Source organism: Pristis pectinata, chromosome 18 (assembly GCF_009764475.1).
Source record: "Pristis pectinata isolate sPriPec2 chromosome 18, sPriPec2.1.pri, whole genome shotgun sequence".
NCBI lineage: Eukaryota > Metazoa > Chordata > Chondrichthyes > Rhinopristiformes > Pristidae > Pristis > Pristis pectinata.
The window spans coordinates 3,673,016-3,695,497 of record NC_067422.1 but is presented as its reverse complement, the minus strand read 5'-3'; the positions used below and the strand labels follow the sequence as shown (position 1 = coordinate 3,695,497).

The 22,482-nt window shown below is 39.3% G+C and overlaps 1 protein-coding gene across 1 annotated transcript in view; it reads right to left on the bottom strand.

Annotated features, from left to right (window-relative positions):
- Positions 1–1,591: 1,591 nt before the first annotated feature.
- Positions 1,592–22,482, bottom strand: part of LOC127579938 (sodium-coupled monocarboxylate transporter 1-like) — a 47,693-nt gene continuing 26,802 nt past the window's right edge. Inside the window, exons 10-18 of the mRNA XM_052033008.1 lie at positions 21,112–21,200; positions 19,926–20,047; positions 17,453–17,523; positions 17,243–17,329; positions 13,232–13,437; positions 11,318–11,421; positions 9,748–9,848; positions 7,259–7,327; positions 1,592–3,191 (exon numbers count right to left, since the gene is read on the bottom strand). Of these exons, the coding sequence (XP_051888968.1) occupies positions 3,156–3,191; positions 7,259–7,327; positions 9,748–9,848; positions 11,318–11,421; positions 13,232–13,437; positions 17,243–17,329; positions 17,453–17,523; positions 19,926–20,047; positions 21,112–21,200 (885 nt within the window). The 3' untranslated portion in view covers positions 1,592–3,155. The remainder of the gene's footprint in view (positions 3,192–7,258; positions 7,328–9,747; positions 9,849–11,317; positions 11,422–13,231; positions 13,438–17,242; positions 17,330–17,452; positions 17,524–19,925; positions 20,048–21,111; positions 21,201–22,482) is intronic.

Below are 22,482 nucleotides of genomic sequence, written 5' to 3'. Positions count from 1 at the left end.
TGGGGAATCAAGAACTAGAGGGTATAAGGTTTAAGGTGAGAGGGGAGAGATTTAATAGGAACCTGAGGGGCAACTTTTTCACCCAGAGAGTGGTCAGTATGTGGAATGAGCTGTCAGAGGAAGTGGTTGAGGCAGGTACATTAACAGCATTTAAAAGATACTTGGACAGGTACGTGGATGGGAAAGGTTTAGAGGGATACGGGCCAAACGCAGGCAAATGGAACTAGCTTAGATGGGAATCTTGGTCGGCATGAACCAGTTGGGCCGAAGAGCCTGGTTTCGTGCTGTGCAACTCTCTGATAGCCGGCTCATACAGAAGTGTGATGTCCTGAAAGACGTAGCTACCAGACTGCACCAGGTAGCTATGAAGTCCAACACAAGGGATAAACTTTCTTGACCTCTATCCTCACCAGCCTGTCTGTGGCACTTACCACCCGTCCATGAGAGCATCGGTAGAAGTGACCACCACACAGCCCTTGTAGAGTCAAAATCCTACCTTCACTCCACGGGATAGACACAGAACAGATGTGTGTTCAAAACTGGACTTCCATGAGGTGCTGGACCATCATCAACACAGCAATATACACCACCACAATCTGTAACCAACAGATCCCTCACAGCATCACTACAATCAACCAAGGAGTCATCTCTGTTCAGTGAAGAGTGCAGAAGGAGCTGGGGGCTATATCAGGAGTGCCTATAAATATAGAGCTGCAACCAAAAAAATGGAAAATTAATATGCAATAGACAAAACTATGAGTTCTCATAACCAATAGATCAGCATCAGATCAAAGGTCTACAGCCCTGCTCCACTTCATTGTGGATGGTGTCAGACTATTAAACGACTTACAGGAGGTGGCAGCTTCAGTGTGGTGATTCTCTGTGATGGTGAATGGCAAAGACAAGACTAAAGTAGATGATCCATCTTGGCTTCCTCCTGAGATCCACTTCATCACATAAATTAGTCACTGGTGAGGCCAGTGTAATTTCTCTTGAGATGGTGGTGGTACTTGTTCTTCTGATGAAGGTACTATCATCGAGCTGTTGGGGAGAGATCAAGGATTTAAACTCAGCAATGATGAAGGACCCAGGCAATAAACCTCAGAGTTAGCATGGTCTGCAATATGGAGGGGTGTCCCCTTGCATCTGATGCCATTGTTCTTCCTGGAGGCAGAGATTGTGGGCTTGGGAGATGCTGCTGGAGCAGTCTAGGCAAGTAAGTGCAGTTCATTATCTAGATGGTACACAATGCAGCCACTGTACACTGCTGCTGGAGGTGTCTAGAAGTGTTTTACTGGAACAGCTAGACTAGAGGGACAGCTGGTTCTGGAGCACAAAGCCCAGAACCATCATCCGGCATTATAGCTCATTTATTGGGCTCCAAACACATTTCTTCCCATTTTCTACATTAATGCACTTTATAAATATAGTTATTGTTGGGTGTTGATGTGAGGTTTCATTGCTTTTAAAGAAAGGATATTTTGTAAAAACAGAATTATTCTTTTCCTACACTGCATAACAAAATCATCTTTCACCTCCTAAAGAGTAGAAGAGACCAACACATTCGCACTATTTGTAAGATTATGTTTATTGATTTTTTTGCATAATGTTTCAAAAATGACCAAAATATTCCACAGCACATTCAAACAACATTCAATTCAGAACACAAAACTGAAACTATATTGGAAATGGCATAATCATATTGAAATAGACCTTCATATTCCCCATTAGGAGGTATCCTCTAGTAATAAGTGCAACATTATTTGAAAATTAGATCAGCTGATCTGGTTCAAGAGTGTGTCTTCAATGCTTCTTAGAATTTGAAGATGTCCGTTTCTTTATTTTAACTCAAGAATCTTGGATTAACTGGATTAAAGATTGATATACAGTCACTCTGGTGAATTATATGAGATGGAGAGAAATCACGCTGAAATCATAGCAAATGCAGCTATCAACATTATACAGTAAATTCTAGAATTTCTATCTTAATTGGCAGTCTAACCCTATTTTGATTGTGATGGTGCTAATTTAATTTTGTAATTTGTGCAATGCCAGGGATCCTATTTGGTGAAATCAAGTAATTATTTTTATTTTATCACAGCAGCTGTCCATTTGATTGCATTGCCAGCAGCAGCAACATTTACTGGTTTCACCTTGCAAGTTTCTCGGTACTTTTGAAAATATAAACACAAGTAAAGATATACGGGAATTTAGTCTTATTAATGAATTATAACTATTGTTTCCCAATTTTATTTTAGATTCTACCCTGCTCAGGAAAGGTCAAAATCTGCTACTAGTTAAAATTCCAATTTTTGCTATGTAATATAATTAAACAGCATTCTGCTTGAAAACTGCACGAATCATAAGAATCAGTTTCGATCAAACTCGTTTTAGAAATTACACCACAGATGAAATAGATTAATAGAAATGATCTTTCTAATAACTGAATTACATATTGATTAATGGGCATTGGTTGTAAAGCAGTGTGCATTTCAAATGGAATGTTCAGACAATGTCAGGATACATCAGTGGAGCTCAGCATGGAGAAGTATACTAGCTCCCGTTATCAGCAATAACACTATAGACCCACTGTTATAATTTTTATGTCAACTCGAGATAACTTAAGTTAGTTGTGCTGAAACACATTGCTAATACAGGGGTTAAATCCTGCAATATAAAACAGAAAACTGATTTTCAGTTATACTGCTTTCATAAACATTTTGTGGATTCTAACATTTAATGTAATTGAAAACACAAACTTTGAAGCTTCGTGAATTCAGACAGCTAACAATATCTTTGTTTCAGTTTAGGATTTGTGGTATTTTATGAATGTAACAGGAACAATGCAACCAGTACTGGCAACTCACATTGTAACATAAAACATACAGAAAAAGTAATTTTTGGTCTTGTAAGCATGTTAGAACACTGTCCTAGTATACTGAGAAAGTTATTAACCATCACAGAGCAAACCTTACAACATTTTAAATCTGGCAGTTTCTCATTTTCAACAAGTTCAATGAATTACTTACTTCCTTTCCAATTCAATCTGTAGATTGCTAGCATTACCTTAATAATTAAATGTCATATTTTGCACCTTAGTTGTGTTTATATAACTTCTTCAGCACCGGACAACATTGAAGACTTTATTTCAATATTTATTCAGATATCAGGGGCTGGAGAGGCTTTTCATTCTGTGCAAATTGAGATAAACAGACATTACTAAATATGTAGCTTCTCTAAACAATCCATTAATGTGATTTTAATGTGAGAAATGCAAGATAAAAACAGCCAAAAAAGTTATTGTCAGCACTGAATTGGCATACTAAATGCTAAACACTGAACAAAGTACAAACATAGTAAATGCAGTCCTTCTAGTGAGAAATAGAGGTTGGGAGCTGCATCTATCCCTCTCAGCAAGGCCTATGCACTGGTGGAGGCGTGTGCAATGTAAACAGCATGATTTCTCACAAAGCATCCAAAAAAGAAGTTAGGCAACCAATTAAGCCACACCATCTGACTTAGCCAGCTGTCAAAGCTGTAAAGTATGTTCTGAATCTTTAATGTTCAAAGACATTCAAACTGATTAAAAACTGTTTAAAAAATTAAAAGCATAAAAATTTACAAGTTGAAAAGAAATAGAAAAATATTCAAACTATTAATAAAGTTCCAAATTAACATACAAAGCTAGTCCCTTGCAGCTGTTTCATTGGTGCAGGATGTTAGTGTGCATTCCTCATTGCAAGTGGTGGTGAATTACCGTATGGGGCTCCTCACTGGATTCCACGAGGAAGCTCATTGAGAAAATGTGGTGATCCACTTACTGTAACTTCGGGACTTCATGTGCTTGCATGAAATCCAGAAGTTGCTCACAAAGAACTTCTGACATTTCAACAGAGAGAATAAAATGAATGCTGGTCTTCATGCTGAAATATTTTCAATCAGATTTTAGTCTTGAATCCAACTCAATAATTTTAGGGTTACTAGTTATCCCTACATTCTTGGTGAAAATCACTATGAATTCAAATATCCAATTGTTACATTACCAGACACACATGTATGTAACAATTCTTTGCTATTTTAAATTAGGCATTATCACCCATTTAAAAGACCTGATCTTTCTGTCCCACTGAAATAGCAGCTAATGAATAACACTTAAATATATGTTGTGATAAAATGCATTGATATCTAGGCCTAGATTTTAGTGCTTGGACTGAAGTGCGTGAATGCAGATTAATCATGTTAAAAAGTTTTATTCCTGTGAAATATCCTTTGTATTGAGGATGTGATCATATTCAGCCAGCGTTAGTAGATAAGCCATACTTTCTGCAAGTCTGACACACATCCCCCAAAAGCAGTCTATGCCAAGTTCTTTCACAGCAAGAGATTTTCAGAAGAATAGAGAAAACACTTAAAGGTTGTTCTCTTTTAAAAGTGCGTAATATCCTCTCCAACACATCGAAATCCCTGCCCTTTAACCACCCAAAATGGAGATGTTGCTTATCTTTTAAATTCATTTTCACTATCTGGGCATGCTGCTAAGACCTGCTTTTATTGGCCATCCCTAAATGCCCTCAACAAGGTGTTGGTGGGCTACCTTCTTGAACTGCTGCAGTCCTTCTGGTGAAGGTACTCACATGATGCTGTTGGGGAGGGATTTCCAGAATTTAGATCCATCAACATTGAAGGAACAATGATGTATGTCAAAGTTAAGATGGTGTGTGACCTGGAGGCAAATCTGTAGGTGGCATTGTCTTGTGCTGCCTCGGCTCTTGTCCTTCTTGTTCCTAGGGGTTTGGGAGATGCTGTCAGACTAATTTGGACAAGTAACTGCAGTGCACTTTGAGATAACAAACACTGTAACCACACTGGCTGCAGTGTGCATCATCTCAAAGTGCACTGCAGTTACTTGTCCAGATTACTCTGACAGCACCCCCCAGACCCCTAGTGATGGATGCAGTGAGTGTTTACGGTTATTGATATGAGTGCAACACTGATGGATGGAATGAGTGCTTACGGTTATTATGGCCAATCAAACAGGCTGCTTTGTCCTGGGTGTTGACAAATATCTGGCAAGTCACTGAGCCTCTGCAGTGGGAGCACATGGAAGTCATGTGTAAATAATGGAAGCAGCACATGCCACCCACATGCGGCATCAAGCACCTCCTGTCTGGCTTGTGGCAGAGTCTGTGACTCCCCCGTGGAGCTCTTCAGCTACCTCAGGATCCAGACAACTGGAATGGAAGCTAGTCACCCTTGGTCGCAAGAGAGGAGGAAGTGATGAAGATGAAGAAAAAAAAGTTTGACTTCCACAGAGTTAAATTTACTGTTTTGTATTTACATATCAGATGCTGAGCCTTCCAAGCATTCAGAAACGAATACAGACATTATAAAGGGAATGAAGGAAAGGATGATGGATTGGTCTGTCTGTGTTATTGTCATGCAGCCTGAAATAAATTAGTCAGGTTCCCAGATTCAGAGGTTTATGAGCAAGATGCCTTTCTGGATGTGAGGATGCACATAAACTGCAGGACTCAAAGGGCAGGATAAAGAAATGGAAGAAAAACAGGAATTGATGTAAACTCAGCATGTTAAAGACTGCTGTCAGTTAACTGCTCTCGGCCTGAAACATCGACTGTTCATCTCCCTCCCTGGATGCTGCCTGACCTGCTGAGTTCCTCCAGCACTTTTTGTGTATTGCTCCAGATTCCAGCATCTGCAGAATTTCTTGAGTCATTTAACAGATCAGGATAAAACCTTATCTAGAAGTAAATGATTTTACAAATGAACATTTAAAAAGGAACAAGATAAAGTGGAGGGAACATATGCACAATCACAGACTCAGTAAAGGATTGTAGAATGACCTATAAAATGCTAGCTTGGGGTTCAGAATATGTTGAACAGAACACTGTGATTATAAAGGGGCTAAATTCAGAGAAGTCAAGACTTAATAATGAGAACCTGTGAAAAAGCTAAAGACAACAAATGTTAAGCATTAAAAACTGATGAAGTGAAGCAGCCCCCAATAACACAGGAATCTGTAGGGAAGTAAAAGAAACTTGGCATCAAAGCTGCAAAACCAGCCCACCAGCTCAATGTTCCAATGACAAGATGGGAGTCCCCAAACCTGGCACCAATCTACAACTTCCCCATTTCCACAGAAATCCACAATACCAGCACAAACCATCAGACAGAAAATGGGAGCAATTGGTAAAGTCTGAAGTTATTAAAATCAGTGATCAAGCCAATGGGATGCAAAGTGCCCAGTAGAAAGATGTGATGGTATTCCTCAGGCATGCATTAAACCTCACTGGAAGATAATAGGTTAATGCTAGGCCAGTCACAGTGGGAAGGGCAGGAAAAACGAAGTGGTTAGTAAGAGTGAGCTTAGGTTTCACTCATAGACATAAATGCCTAGAATTTCAATAACATAACAGTTTTTTTTCACCATGAGGTAACTGAAATACATGTTTTTTTAACTAGGTGAAATGCAGTAACAATCACTTCTGCTTCATTTTTCACCTCTGGGGATTTGCCTAGAGAATTTGATCTTCATTTTCATATATTTCTATCAATTAATCACGAGTAATAAATGATCTGACATTGGGATGGACTGAATTCAATTAATGCAGAATTAGGGTTCATTTCTTCGGCCTGTTTTTGAGTTATCGAAGTCAATAAATTAAATAAGAACAATTTGGATTCCCTTCATCATAGTCTCAATACCACGGCTTTGACGTTTTACTGATTGCATGCTGGTGGTCAAAGCTGAACTGAACTCTACATTCTGCAGTGTACTAATAATCCATGACCATATTTATTGCAGCAATCTATGTGTTTCAAGGGTCCAGCCCTAGACAGGAAAGGAACAATGAAAAGACTAGAATGCCCCTGTGATCAATTTTCTTTGGTGCTTTTTAATAAGGGCATTTTGAATGTCTCTTTTTTTGCTGGTCATGCTATGGTAGCAGACATCTAAGATTTGCTGCATCCAAACTACAGACCTGCCGGGGGAGCCCCTGCACAATCACCAGGAAATCTTAAAAATGCAAATAATCCTGATACTGAAAAATTATTCAGGTTCATAGATGCAACATTTTTATTAGAAGGGGATGGACCAGGATTCCTCAATGCCTGAAGGTACAAGTAAATCGAATTTAAGCACTCACAGAATATAATGACGCAACAATTTATTCTCTGATCACTGTTTAAACAGAGTTAAAGCTATCTGTGTATAGAACAAAAAGTTATGTTACTTTACCTGTGAACTGGAAGAATGGTGAGCAGTACTGGAATTTTTTTCAGGAGTGGTTTCTAACAGTTCTACGGCCTGTGAAAAAAGAACGCAATGAGTGTACTTGACCTTACTTTCATCTGTTCAATAATCTTGATCTGGGATTCAGAACAATGAAGAATTATGGAAGGAAGTTTGGAAGGCTGAATAACTAATGTTTAGAAGTTACACATAGTTGGAGATAAAAATAGGAAAATAAAGAAAAAAACAGGAGATAAAGAATGAGTTTGCAAAGACAAGTTTCAACTGCAGGTAGAGAACTGCACAAAGTATTCCAAATGAAACTGAAGAACTAAAGGAATAAATTACAGTGTAATTGAACTAACTGAGACATAGCTTGGCCTAGAGCAGAAACAGGAGCTAAACATTCCTAGTTTCAGGAGAGATAGATGAAAAAAATGAGTTGAGGCTGCAATATTCATTGAAGATTCAGTTAAATCATTGGAGCTGAGAAACGTAGTGAGACCTTTGGGGAAACTAATAGTGAATTGAAAGAGAAAGTAGAGTGGATGTTCAGTTATTTGATATGGTGTTGGATAAGGAGCTTGTTGATAAGAAGAATGGTATTGTGGCGGAGAGAGGAATTAGTTTAAAAAAACATAAATCCTTTGAGATAATCAATGCATTCAAAATGAAGGACGAACTGCGGTGTCTCAGGAGGACTATTGCTTTTCCCTTATGGGTTTGGGAAAACAATAATAACATCTGTAGATCATAACTGTAGAAGTGTGGAAATGGGATTAGAAAAAAATGTGCCTGTTTTTATGTGTAAATCATGCATACAAGGCATTTTTTGCATGTTTTGAATTATTGATGTCTTTTCCAGTTGACTGTGAAGTTGAAATTTACTGTTGTGACTGTCTCCAGTGCTGGTGTCATATCATATTTTGTGCACATAATAACAGCATGCATTTCTGACACGATGTTGAAAATTGGATCAAAATGTTACAACTTATGACCTTTGTTATTCATTCAAAGTAAAACAAATACACCATGCAAAAAGTTGGGAACCATATTTAAACGAAGCAATCTCTGTTTTTATTTTTTACTGACTCCCCCATATAGATTTCCACTTACTGCACTCTATTGACAGGCAGCGTTAACTAAGATTGCAGCTTCTGTCCGAAAGAATCATTGGCCCTGACGATCACTTGTAATGTGGCTTGACCACAGCATGGGGCCCAATTGAGCTGCACCAGAGCGTGGAGAGTTCACTACCCCATGCTCTATTTGGATACCTGGAAGGAACTTAACAACTCTCAACTTATTGTGAGTCAGTGGCACAATTCTATCGCACATGAGACACAAGGCATTGTTCATAACAAAGCAGGCGTTGAACGCCTCACATGCACACAGAACTTTCATCTGTCAGCTCCAGCCATGGTGAAGCTAATGGAAGTCTTCAGTTGGGCAATGATTGACAACATGGAGGTGTATATTGAGGCTCAGACTGGAGTCAGTAAGGGAGAGAGATAGAGAGGCAATGAGGTCATGGTTGGCTAGAGAGAGTAATCAGGATAAGGGTTGGTCATGCAGATCAGGATTGGGTGGAAAGAGGATCAACATCTCTAGGATATCAAACGAAGTGGGGAAGGGGAAACAGCATAAGACGGGCCATAGGTGGGAGCAAACCCAAAAACCCCAAGGAGGATTTAATGGAAAGTAATGGATGCCTTGAACTCCACAGCGTGACTCAGTTAAGGCAAGGCTCCTTTTATCTAACAACAAAGTAGGCATCAGGACTCTGCTTAGTCCTGCAATGGTGTGTGAACACTAGACCACTTGAGACACCCACCACACATCCATCAGATGTCACTATGCATGGAGCGCCCTCATGTAAAGTACAAATTTCCAGAAACACAGGAAGGGTGCCTGAAACCATTGTGCTGCGTGATATATTGTACCAATATATTTTGGTAATATTGGCTGGGGAATAAATACAGGCTTGGAAAATGGGGAAAATGCCTCTACTTCTTTCAAAACTGTGGGACCTTATATATCTACATGAAAAGTCAGAATCTAGATTTACACATCTCATCCATATGGTGGCATCTTGTGTATCACCCGAGATTATATAGATTACAAGTTCAATTTTCTGAACTTGAACTTATATCCAGGATCTTGTGACTCAAAGCCAAGAGTGCTACCACTGAGCCAAGACCATAACCTCAAGCTGCAAAAAATCCATATTAGTTCTAGGAACATGACAAAAATGAGGACAGTTTGCTTAATGTATATCAATGGGTTTGCTCTTTTCTGTTCAGGTAGCTACAGGTTTAAGAATGAGGATTCCTGAAAGTATAAACTTGCTGGTGACCAAAATCTGTCAGGATCTGTTTCTAATTACAATCGGCACAAAGTTTCACAATTTAATCATGTTAATATGTTAAATGGCCAAGCTATTAAATTCACATCTAATGATCCATTAAAGCTTCATTGAATGATAGTTATCTTACTGTCTCAGGTAATGGTGCAGCTGGTTCCTTTTTAAGCATCATCTTGCGAATGGTATGAAATATAGGAGCAATGAGGGTTTGATCCAAATTCTTGGCACCCCCTGAGTTGGAAAGAACAGGGTTATTTATGACTGAGCACAATGAACTAACTGCATCAAGACTAAAGTTTCTAACTTTTGGGCAAATGCTATTTTGAAATTGCTTATCCAGTGAAAAATAAGATTTTATTGAGCACAAAATTGTTATAATCACCAAAGGAAACTAAACATTTGAAAAGCAGTATTAACACTTTTGAATTATGGAGGGAGAAATGTAAAGCATGGAAATTTTACAGAAGTCTTCATGTTGTTCACTTTTTAGTGAATGTAACAATTTTCCCACAATGAAGAGATGCCAGTATACATTTTGATCTAAATTATACAATGAATCCATATTTAACTGGTAAGGCACCAATGTCAGTGTACCACCCCTATCTCAGTCAAACTAAGCAACATAACTGATTTAGCATAGCTTCATAGGATTCTTCTCTCACTATATAGCATCATACCTCTACTCCAGTCTCCTAGAGAAGAAACTGTCAAAACTGCAAACTGTTTAATAAAATGATCTAATGTGGTATACAGGTAAAAAAGTAGTTAATGGGATAGAAGAACATAGAACAGTGCAGCACAAAAACAGGCCCTTTGGGCCCATGATGTCTTAGCTGAACACGATGCTAAATTAAACTAAATCTCTTCTGCCTGCACATGATCGGTATCCCTCTACTCCCCGCATATTCAAGTGTCTATCTAAAAGCCTCTTAAATGCCACTATCAACTCAGCTTCCACCATTACCCCTCGTAGCCTGTTCCAGTCACCCACCACTCTGTGTAAAAAAAACATACCGCACATGTTACTTTAAACTTTCTCCTCTCACCTTAATGCATGTCCTCTAGAATTTGACATTTTTACCCTGGGAAACAGATTCTGACCATCTCCTGTATCTAAGCCTCTCATAATTTTACAAACTTCTATCAGGACTCCCCGTAGCCTCTGACGCTCCAGAGAAAACAATCCAAGTTATAGCTCATACCCTCTAATCCAGGCAGCACCCTGGTAAACCTCTTTTGTACCCTCTATATCTTGCTTGTAATGGGACATCCAAAATCGCACACAATATCCAAGAATGGAGTGAATAATGTGGAGCTGGGCAGGCACGGTAGTATAGGGGTTAGCGTAATGCTATTACAATGCCAGCAACCCGGGTTCAACTCTAGCCGCTATCTGTAAGGAGTTTGTACGTTCTCCCTGTGTCTGCGTGGGTTTCCTCCGGGTGCTCCGGTTTCCTCCCACATTCCGAAGACGTACGGGTTAGGAAGTTGTGGGCACACTATGTTGGTGCCGGAAGCGTGGCGACACATGCAGGCTGTCCCCAGAACATTCTACACAAAAAGATGCATTTCACTGTGTGTTTCGATGTACGTGACTAATAAAGGTATCTTATCTTATTCAAACAGTGACCAAGGCCAATGCCAACTAACGAGACTAACTCTCCATCTTCTAAGTTAAGACATTATTCTATTTTACTTACCAGTAGCCATACTAACCAGCAAACCAACTATAACCACAATCAACCAACCAAGGGGGGTGTAATATCCATAGGACAGAGAGCAGACATTTTCTATTATGCTGTCCCTAAAATAGATTTAAAAGATTTATGGTAAGAGATTCTAAAATGTATATTTATTTTATTATTACAAGAGTTTAATACCCCTTAGATTAGCAGAAATCAGCTCAGGAGGTGGGATAGGGGTTCAGTTAAAAGGAAAGGAACCACTTACTCCTTCCTATTGGTTTTGCCAAATAGATATAGCAACATTTAATTTCTCAAGCAGGAAAGAAGTTTCAAAGCAAACCATGACAAATCAGGTGACTTTCACTGATGTGACAGAGATGATACAGAATCATTCCCATGTATCCCTGAGGACCATGTGGCTCTCTCGCTCCCACTGTCTGCTCTGTCTGACTCAGCCCTCACTCTCTCAATCTGTTTCCCGACAATAATTGATACCTGCCATCTCCAGCTGCTGACTCCAGACTTTGTCAAGAAAATACCTGACTGCAGTCTATGTCACTCCTCCATGATCTGTGAAGAGGGAGGGAGGGAGAAACTTGCGAATTATCGGATTTGACGTTTAGAAGTCTCCCAGCTTTTTTAAAATTTGCTGTTCTTATCCTCTACTGAGGTTTTGAATGCTAAATAAGGGCACCCAGTGATGTCTCATGTTTCTTCTGATGACTTATTACTCTGTGATCTTGGCAATACCACCTCCAATCCCACAGGTAGGTTGCTGCGTCCTGATGTTAAACTACTCTTCTGAGTACAGGAGCACAACTCCTGTCACACACTGGCAGTATCCTCCTCATGTATAAGGATTGGGACTGGGTGCTGGTCTATTAATTCAGTCTGATGTCTGAATGGGAGAGCAATGATGACTCTGGAGGTGGAGCATTGGCCAAAAGAGACACACACAAATATTCAAATTCCTTTTAGGTATCTTTCCTAGCCAGAGGTGCTTCTCCAGAACTCGCAGAGAAGCCCTGACCATGTACTCCACCCATTCTATACATCACCACTTACCCACCAACCCTTCATTCCACTGCCTTCCCAATCCCAATTATCCTAACTGCTGGGAGCTCCTCTCTCATCCTGGAAGCAGTTTACTGCCTGATGTGTATATAGGGCAGCTGTCCAGGTTTTTGTTGGTCTCCAATGCAAGTTATGGTAATGAGCACTAGCTGTAAAATTTTCTAGGACTTTCATGTTGCTAGATTCCTCAGCTGTACTGCCTACCTTGGGCTCAAACACTTATTACATACGTACCTTCTCTCCTTGAAATCAGGATCTTTCATTTAGGGGATTGAATCAGACTGGACAACATCACAATATTATATTTAACAGTTCCTCATCAGTTCTTCTGTTTGTATTAAAACAGAAGAAATACAGGTAGTAACAGACCACAGCTTAACCAGCTACGTCAGTGCCATTTTCTTGTCTCATTCCCATGTCCTTTGATTCCCTCGGTATCAAACGTATCAATCTCAACTCTGAATGTACTCAATGGTTGTGAATCCACAACACTCTGGGAGAGAATTCCAAAGGTTCACAAGCTGCATTGAAGAAATTTTCTCATCATCTCATTCCAACCTTTTGAGACTACGTCTTCTACTTTGAAACAATCTAAACAGGGGTAAGAGTTGCTGGGAATCTATCATGTCAAGCACTTTTAAGAATTTCATACATCCCCTGGCAGAATTCCTGGAAAGACAACAAAGATGTGGTTGGGCTTTGAGCTCCTATTCCTAGGGAATGTAACATTCACATTTTTGGCTTTGCTTTTTTATTTTCTGTACAAACTGCAGAACATGTACTTCACTTTATTGTACACTCATATATGCACTGAAGAAAATGGAGAACAAAATGACTCTGTGTTGACTAACTTACGGTTTGTCTGATGCAGGAGATATCACTGTGGTTGCGATGAAAAATGTTCCATTCACGGGGCTGGAGATGGTGGCATTAGATAAATGACAGCCTGCTGTTGATGTTTTGAGTTTCCTTGTGTATTTAGCAGCAGGTGGATACACTTGAGAACAGATTCCCAGAAAAAATGAACAGGCAAAACTAACAATCATACCCACAAATGCTCCCTGGGAGGATCAGAATAAAGAAAAGATTATTTCAAGGTGTTTTACAGTACAGATTTACTAGTTATTCTGTCTCTTTAGATTGCAGTGCTCAGCTTCATTTCACAATGGTTTAATTGTTGCAAAAAACAAACTGCTGGAGGAACTCTGTGGGTCAGGCGGCATCTGTGAGGGAAATGGACAGTCGACAAATGAAGGAAAGTAGCTGTTCCTGAACCTGGTGGTATGGGAATTCAGTCTTCTGTACCTCTTGCCAAACACAAGCAGCAAGAAGAGGGCATGGCCTGGATGGTGGGGATCCATGATAGTAGATGCTGCCTTCTTGAGGCAATGCCTCCTGTAGATACTTCCAATGGTAGAGAGGGCTGTGCCCGTGATGGACCAGGTTGTGTCCAAAGGAAGGCAAAGAGTGGAACCAAATAAGGAAGGTGGGGGGGTGGGGAAGATGGGAACTGTGGGAGGAGTGTGTGGGTGATGGGCAGATGGAGTAGGTGGGGGAGGGGAAGAAACTGTCTTCAAAGTTTAATTGTTCTCAAGCAATAACAATAGGTAACCAAGTTTTTCAATCTCTCATCACTTAAAGCAAAACATGCTGTCTCTGTATTTTTTTCTCTATCAAAATGGATGACCACATATTTTATGTATATTTATTTCATATATATATATTTCATCTGCCAAGTTCTCACCTATTTACTTAAAATGTCTCTACCTTCATGAGACCTCGCTACATCGAGTGTTAAGCTTGTAATGTGACCTTTTGCCCACAGTCAATTAGACTGTGATGATGACTTCAATATCCGCACAGGAGCTCAGTAGCTAAGTTACAGGCTGTGACCAACACGCAAAGTCAAACTCATACTAAAAAAACAAGGATAATTGTTTGTGAGAGAGAAGAGAAAGTTAGCAGAGGAAGTTACTACATGATCAGCTTTTGACCAGTTTGAAGTTCCACCTCCAGCTGATCATAATTGTCTTTGAGAAGTGGATAGTTAGCCACCTTTTTGAACTATTGAGCCTATTTGATGAAGAAATTCCCTCAGCAATGTTGGGTGGGCAGTTTCAGGATTTTTACCAGCAACAATGGAGGAATGGTTATATAACTCCGAATCAGCATGGTGTGCAAGGTGATGGCGAATTTAGTGGTGGTGGCATTCCCATGTGCTTGTTGCCCTTAACTTTCTATCTGGTAGAAATCACAAACTTGGAAAATGCTGTCAAAGAGGCTTTGGTAAGTTGTTGCATTGATTGTTTTTGGAAAGTACACACTGCAGTTATGTGCACGAAAAGTTGTGGGAATAACAATTTGAAGTAACAGATAGGGATGAATGGTGTGACTGCTTTGTTGGATGGTATCAAGTTATTTTGGTGTTATTGGAGCCACAGTCAATCAGGCAGGTAATGGGTATTCCATCACACTCAAACTTGTACATAAGAAATAGAAGAGCACCCATTCAGCCGCTGATGCCTGTTCTGCCATTTAACAAGATCTTTTACTTCAGCACCACTTTCTGTACCAACCCCATATCTTTTACTTTGCTTAATTATTAATAATCTAGCAGTCCCTGCCTTGGATATATTGAATACCTCAGCCTCCACACCCATTTGAGGTAGAGAATTCCAAAGACTCACCTTCTCAGTCCTAAATGGCCTACTATTAATCTCAGTTTGTGACTTCAGGTTTGAAATTCCTCTGCCAGGGGCAATGTCCTCCCTTCACCCAGTCTTGTAAGAATTCTGTAACTTTCAATGAGATCCCCTTACATTCTTCTAAGTTATAGAGAATGTAGTCCTGATCTATTCAACCTTTTCTCAAATGGCAAACCCATCTTCCCTGGGATTAGTCTAGTGAATCTTTGCAGGGCTCCATCAAGGACAAATAAAATCATTGTTTTAGGGAAGAGGACCATAACTGTACACGGTGCTCCAGATGCAGTCTCAGCCCTATATGATTGCAGTCAGCCATTGTTACTCATGTACTCAGATCCTGACATAATAAAGGCCAGTTTAACACTTGCCTTCCTAATCGCTTCCTGCTCAGTTCAAGTTTTACAATGGACCTATGCTGGGAGCCTGCCTCGACAGTAGTAGCTGCATATTTTCCCAGTGTGACTTGTTTAGGACACCTAAGTTGCTTTGAACATCAACAATACTCAATATATCACCTTTTAACAAATACTTTGCTTTTCTATTTTGTGCATCAATGTAGATAACTTCACATTTTTCCACATTATATTCCATCTGCCATGTACTTGCCCTCTCACAGCTTGTCAATATCCTCTTGAAACCTCTTTTCATCCTCCTCCCTACTCACAATCACTTGAGTTTTGGATATGGGAGACACGAGAGACTGCAGATGCTAGGATCTGGAGCAAAAAACAAACTGCTGGAGAACTCAGCAGGTCAGGCAGCATCTGTGGAGGCAGAGTGATAACTGACATTTCAGGTCAAGACCCTGCATGACCTGCTGAGTTCCTCCAGAAGCTTGTTGTTTTGCTCAAGACGGATATTTTGTTTAAAAGAAAAGGGGATTTGGAACAATAATTATTGAGAAGAGGCTGTGGAGCAGCAAATACACCACTAGTTTTAGATAAGGAAAGGACTTTGGAGCTTAAATTTTCACTTGTGCATGAAAGTGCAGTTCCAGAGCAGGTCACACGGAGAGTGGAAAACTGAAATGTTCCAAATTTGTACTCAGTTTAGGTTTTATAATAGACCTAAGTGGGGGGGGGGGGGGGGGTGGCAAAGCTAGCCTATCTCAGCAGCAGCAGTTTCATTGGCCTTTTTCAGTTTGTGAATTTCTTGCTTGCTGCCTTGAGATCTCTGATGCATTATAATATTGGGTGCTCTAAAAGCACCTTTAAAGTTTGGAATAAAGCACGTTTCTGGAATTGCAGGCCACTGATAGAACTAATTCCTATAACAATCAAGCTGACTTTTAGAGCTTTGATGATACAGCAGTGCACCTGGGCGGCCCCATTGTTTGTTTCGGATGTTTATTTTTAAGTTAAATTTTATTCTTTGTTTCTGAATCAGTACAACAAGGGTTCAGATCCTACACTAGAGATTTGAGAACAAAAATTTAAACTAGCACAGAGAAAGTGCTGGATTAGACACTAAAAGATCAATTGCATTTTGTTGATCAGAAGCTGAGGAATTCTCCACATTATCTTGGTCGATATTTATCTCTCAATCAAAATAACAAACTTCTGGTATCTTCCCTTTTGCACATTAGCTGCTGTACTTAACGTGTTACAGTACTGACTCCACTTCATTGGCTGTAGGTTGTCTTGAGATGTTTTAAAAATGTGGGTTTCTTATATATGTAAGTGAGCGCAGGAGTATCTTTGGCAGCTATAACCACAAATTTGAGTTGTTTTTTACCAGTTCTAGAGGGGAAAAGGTGTATATAAAGAAAACTAGGTCTATTTTAGCCTAACTTTATAGGGAACACAACTACACACCACCTGAACATCTTCATAATAATAATGTTGCATATGGAGTCTCAAGCAGCAATAGATCTTTACTTATAAATGTAAAGGGTCTGACGCCAGTTTGAAGTGAAGGTACAGCTTGTCTGTATTTTTGCCTTTACCAACACAGTAACCATGCACATTGCACTGAGAATTGGCTTACTGTTTACCACATCTCAGGTTTGTAATCTGCCTTTTCACTTTAAGCTGGTTTTGTGTGACTATTAACTTAACACTGCACCAATAGTTTTTCTTTGAAACATAAATTTAAGATGTTGAAATGTTAGGCGTGTAAAACTAGTCCCTGACGTAGTTTTTATATCTATTTAAGGTCTTACCTTGGCATTACATTTTGGAAACAATGCTGCTAAAGTAAATACACCCAGTATGGGTCCAAGAAGTAACCCATCAACACTTCGGGCTATCTGTGTAGAAATATAAAAGAAACATTCTTATGTTAACAGGGATAAAAATGATACTCCAAGCATAACTGTTAAAAATTAAATTAAATTTGCTTTCAGTTATTTTCACACTAATTTTATGTTTACCTCCATTACATTTTCATCCAAGAGGGATGTTAATGCTGCCAGTCCAATTGTTATAATTCCAAAGATCATAGCTAAACAAAACACAAAATAAAATTAGCAGGGAAGTACTGTCTGCAGATATTTAGGTCATTTTATTCTTTGTTTCCCCCTAGCTGCTTTCTCTCACTCACCACAATTGCTCCTTGCATCCATCTAGAACTCCCTCCCTAACCCTCTCCACTTCCCTTCCTCCTAGTCAAAGCTTGTGGTTGCTGGTCCTATGTAGATGAATTTGATAACTTATGTGAAAGACCATGGAACATTTTGCTTTGCTAAAAGCTATATAAATACATAGTTGTTGCATAAGCTTATTAAGGCATGGGATGATTGCTTTTAAGACTTTTCCCAGTACATATTTATTGTTTGAATGTTCTAAATTGAGTGATGGTTTACACAATCAACATTACAAATGTGTAATTTCTGTCTTGGACTGTGGGTTTCTATCCAGAACAAACTGAGTTTGCTTGCATCTAGCTGCCACCTCTAGGATATGGTCACATCCAGGTGTCAAGTTATAGTGTGATGAATGGGACACACCACCATACCACCAACACAATAAGAGCATGTGTCAGGAGCTGTGGGGATAATTTTAACCTAACTTGGCAGCTAGGAAATGCACAGGATCAAGCCAGGAATATAACCCCTTCGGTTAAATGTACTTCAAAATCAAGCAGGGCGCAAACCCACTGCGTACTTAGTTCCACTGGGCTCCCAGAAAGCAGGGTTCCGCTGGTTGCTTCTTAGTGGTAGTGAAAGGTCAATGTTATACATAACAAATTAGAAGCAGAGATAGGATGCTCAGTACCTCATGCTCTGCCATTTAATAAGGTCATAGCCATAACCTCAAGTCTGCACTCCTATCTACCCCTGGTAACCTTTTAGCCCCTTGCTTATCAAACATCTATCTACCTCTGTCTTAAGAATATCCACCAATCCCTGAAGAGGACATTTCCGATGAGTCATGACACAGAGAGGGAAAAACCCACCTCATCCCTATCTTAACTCGGTGACCCCTTATTTTTAAAAAAGTGACACCTGGTTCTAGATTTTCCCACAAGATGAATCATCCTCTCCATATTCCTCATGTACCATTTCCTCTCTCTCTACACCTTGCTGACTGACCTGCTGGGTATTTGCAACATCCTTGATTTTATTTCAGCTGTTCAACAGCTGCAGTCTTTTACTTAAATCTTTATTTGTAGAGTCATAGAACTACACAGCATGGAAACAGGCCCAACTCTTCCATGCCAACCAAGTTGCCTGCCTCAGCTAGTCCCATTTACCTGCATTTGACTCATATCCCTCTAAATCTTTCCAATCCATGTACCTGTCTAAATGACTTTTAAATGCTGTAGTTGTACCTACCTCTACTGCTACCTCTGACAGCTCATTCGATATACCCACCACCCTCTGTGAAAAAGTTGCCCCTGAGATCCTCTGTAAACCTTTCCCTTCTGCCCTTAAATATATAGTTTTAGACTCCCCTCCCTTGGGAAAAAGATGGTGAATATTCACCTTATTTAAGTCCCTCATGATTTTATGTACATCTGTAAGGTATACACCTCAGCCTCCTACGCTCCAGGGAAAAAAAGCGCCAACCTTATCCAGTCTCTCCTTACAACTCAAACCCTCCAATCCCAGTAACATCCTCATTAATTGATGCAATAAGGCCCAAGCACTGGGACAGGAGATTTAACAATCAAAGGGCAACCAAGCTGAACCAATGAGTGAGAGCACCGGACTCCATTGGACAAGATGCATTAGGCATCTTTTAAAAATAACCGAAAAAATCCTTTAGACTACACATTGAGGTTGCTAACAGCCATGCTACACTGTAGTCTGTCTCATGCTACACTGTTCTCATCCTGACCCACCTGAAGCCTGAGGTAGATACTGGGTAAAAGAAGGAAAGTTAAGTCCCTTGTGTCATCATGCATCAGGCCTGTTTCATATCGGATGACAGGGGATCACACTGTCCAACAACCCACATTTGAAAGGGGTTGCAACCAGCCAACTCCTGAGAGCACTGGAGAAAAGCAAACTTTGGACAGAAACCAAAGAATGATTGTAGAAAGAGTGCAACAACTTCCTCCAAATTAATTCCTCCTTTGCATAGATCACATTTATCTATTTTTATCTAAAAGCTAGGTTTGCTGATCATTAAGAAAAACATTAGTGACCATTAGGATCCAGCACCATCAATGTTCAACCTTGTCTAAAAAGATTGACATCTGCAGTGATATCTGTAGGCTGAGTCACACGACTGCTTGCAGCAGTTCTGCCAATGCTTCTTTTATAAACCATCCAGTTTAGTTAACCTCAGTATCATCAAACCAAGGTACCGTGCATTTACATATATCATGACAAATAATATCATCACTCTTCCTGTATTTTAAACTCTGTCCTGTAGGAGGTTCAGAAGCTGAAAGGTAACCTAGAAACTTTGAAATCAGTGTTCTCTTGTATTCAGAAAGATGTTGCCAAGTTTTGCTGTTTGGTTTTATAATATCTTCCACAAAGACTGCAGCGATGGCATTGATGCCTGAAGAGATCGTGCTGTGGACAAGAAAAATGAAGCAATGTTTCAATAATATACAGTATGAACACAATGTAGATATCCTCGTCAATACTGGTTACAGTGAATACTACTTCTGGTCAGATTTTTATATCTTCAATCACCTTTCATCTAATATATATATATATATAAATATAATGTTTTGGCCTCTCCACATTGTCAATATGCTTTGGGAAGGTCTAACACATTAAATGAAGCTGAATATCAACAGCTGGATTTTACCTGTGCTCTTTTCACACTGTTAGTGCATGCATTCAAGAATAACTTAAATTCAACTTAGATTTGCCTCAGCTCTTCAGGGAATTAAGTGGATGGACTGTCTGATTCTCATGGAGTACATAGGCATGATAGACCCAATGACAATTCTCAGAGACCCTTATACTAGATTGCAGAAAGTTAGGAAAGAAAGAAAAACTGAATGCTGTTTACTTCTTAATTTCACGCATAATGATACCATACAGCTAACACTTCAAAATCTGTAATAATTTCTACTTACTTATGCAATTCCCCATTGATTTTTTTTGCCATTTACTTACACGAAGGGGTATTTTACAGCAGCCAAATAGCCTTCCAGCACATCTTTGGTCATGGGGAGAACATGCAATCTCCACAGACAGCACCCAATGTCAGGATCAAATTTGGGTCCCTGGAGTTGTGAGTTAGTGGCACTAACTGTGGCACCACTGAGCATCACACATGAAGTTACTGGACTTATATATATTTTCCTCAGTTTCCTATAAGAGTTTTGATTCCCACACCATTCTCTGCAGCTCATGGATGTATTGCATTTATGGCTTCATTATGATAATTTCTAGTCATTTGGATTGGCTCACTGATTTTTCTTCCTAAGACAAGGAAAAAGTCATGCAACTTTGCAACTAACCACTTAAATGACACAAAAATAGCCTGCTACGTTTTATTCTCCACCTCCATGCATAGTTTCCATAAATTCAAAATCATAGAAGCACTTTTTATAAGAATAAATTTATACAAATTATTATTCTATTATAATCTGGATTCTAACCTTTAATATAACATTACATACCTCAGAGTGCCACTAAATGCACTAGAAATAAAAAGCCCCGGAACTCCAGGCATATGAGATAAGATATCCAAGGCCAGTAACGGTGCCATCTTTGGAATGATTTTAAAATAAAGAACAAGTCATTAGGAAACAATTTGTGATATCTGCTCTAACAAGTTGAATATTTCCTAGTCATGCAGATCAGTGATGGAGTAGACTCAAATCTCTGCCCTCCTATCTCAGAGGTGAAAGTATCTCAGAAACAGAAAAAATCTAAGGTTTGACAACTTGTCATGAACTCGAGCAATGGTTTCACCGGCACTAAGAGATAAGGGAATTACACACGTGACAACATAGCTTTTGATCTAAAAGTAATAGTTTGAGGATCCAAGTAAAATTCTCTCATGTTTTCCAACACATCAGTCAATGTGATGGAACAAGTCTTATATTTTTCAGTGCTCCCTACATGTAGGAAGATTACTTAAAGAATTTACATTGAGGATGAAACAAGGCTGCTTAGGAGGGCATGTAGGAGCAAAGGAAAAGATTTGATGATGGTTTTGCTGTTACAAAGGATTGGAAATCAGACAGTAAGGTGCAGAGGACTGGTTTAAAAAAAGGGTGTAATCTGATTTGCAAAAATATCTTTCAATTCGTTCATGTAGGCAATGGTCTGGAAATTCTATCTCACTTTCTTTAACAAGTATGCTCTCAAAACTTTTAAAAAAACACTTGTTTTAATATCACTCCACAGTCAAGGTCTGTGCTTTACACACTGAAGCAGGCATTAACTGATTGTTGAGGTCTGTTTTGCATTATTTGAAGGGATTTAACATTATCTGAGCCACCGCCAGGGAGTCCTGGGTATCTGTCTTCTTCAGGTGTGTCAACCTTTAATCATTCTTTCTTAGTGATTATTCAAATGTAAGCCTCAATATTGAATAGGATTATTCTTATAAAACATCTTCACTTCTTCTCAACACATTTCTACTTTTATCAGGATTGCTTGAATATGATTAGAGCTGAGAATCCCCAATTGATTTTCATCTTCATTACCCAGGTTTACTGTCAATTGAAATGCATTGATTCAGATCAGATAGCTCAAGCAGTTTGAGGATGGAACCACATGCAATTCTAATTTGCATGGTTTACCTAAGTACTGAATCAAACAGTTGAGCCATTGAATTGAATCTGAGATGCAACTGGGTCTCCAGAACAATTTTTTTACTTCACCATGTAATCAGGAATAACCTACAAATCCTAATATATATTATCTATTTATCTATGAAGGTACAGAAGTCAATAGTATATTATAATCCTTTGCCTAAAACTATAGTAAATAAAAATATTCAGGAGTTTAGTACTTGAGCACTTCATGAAAAATTATCTTGT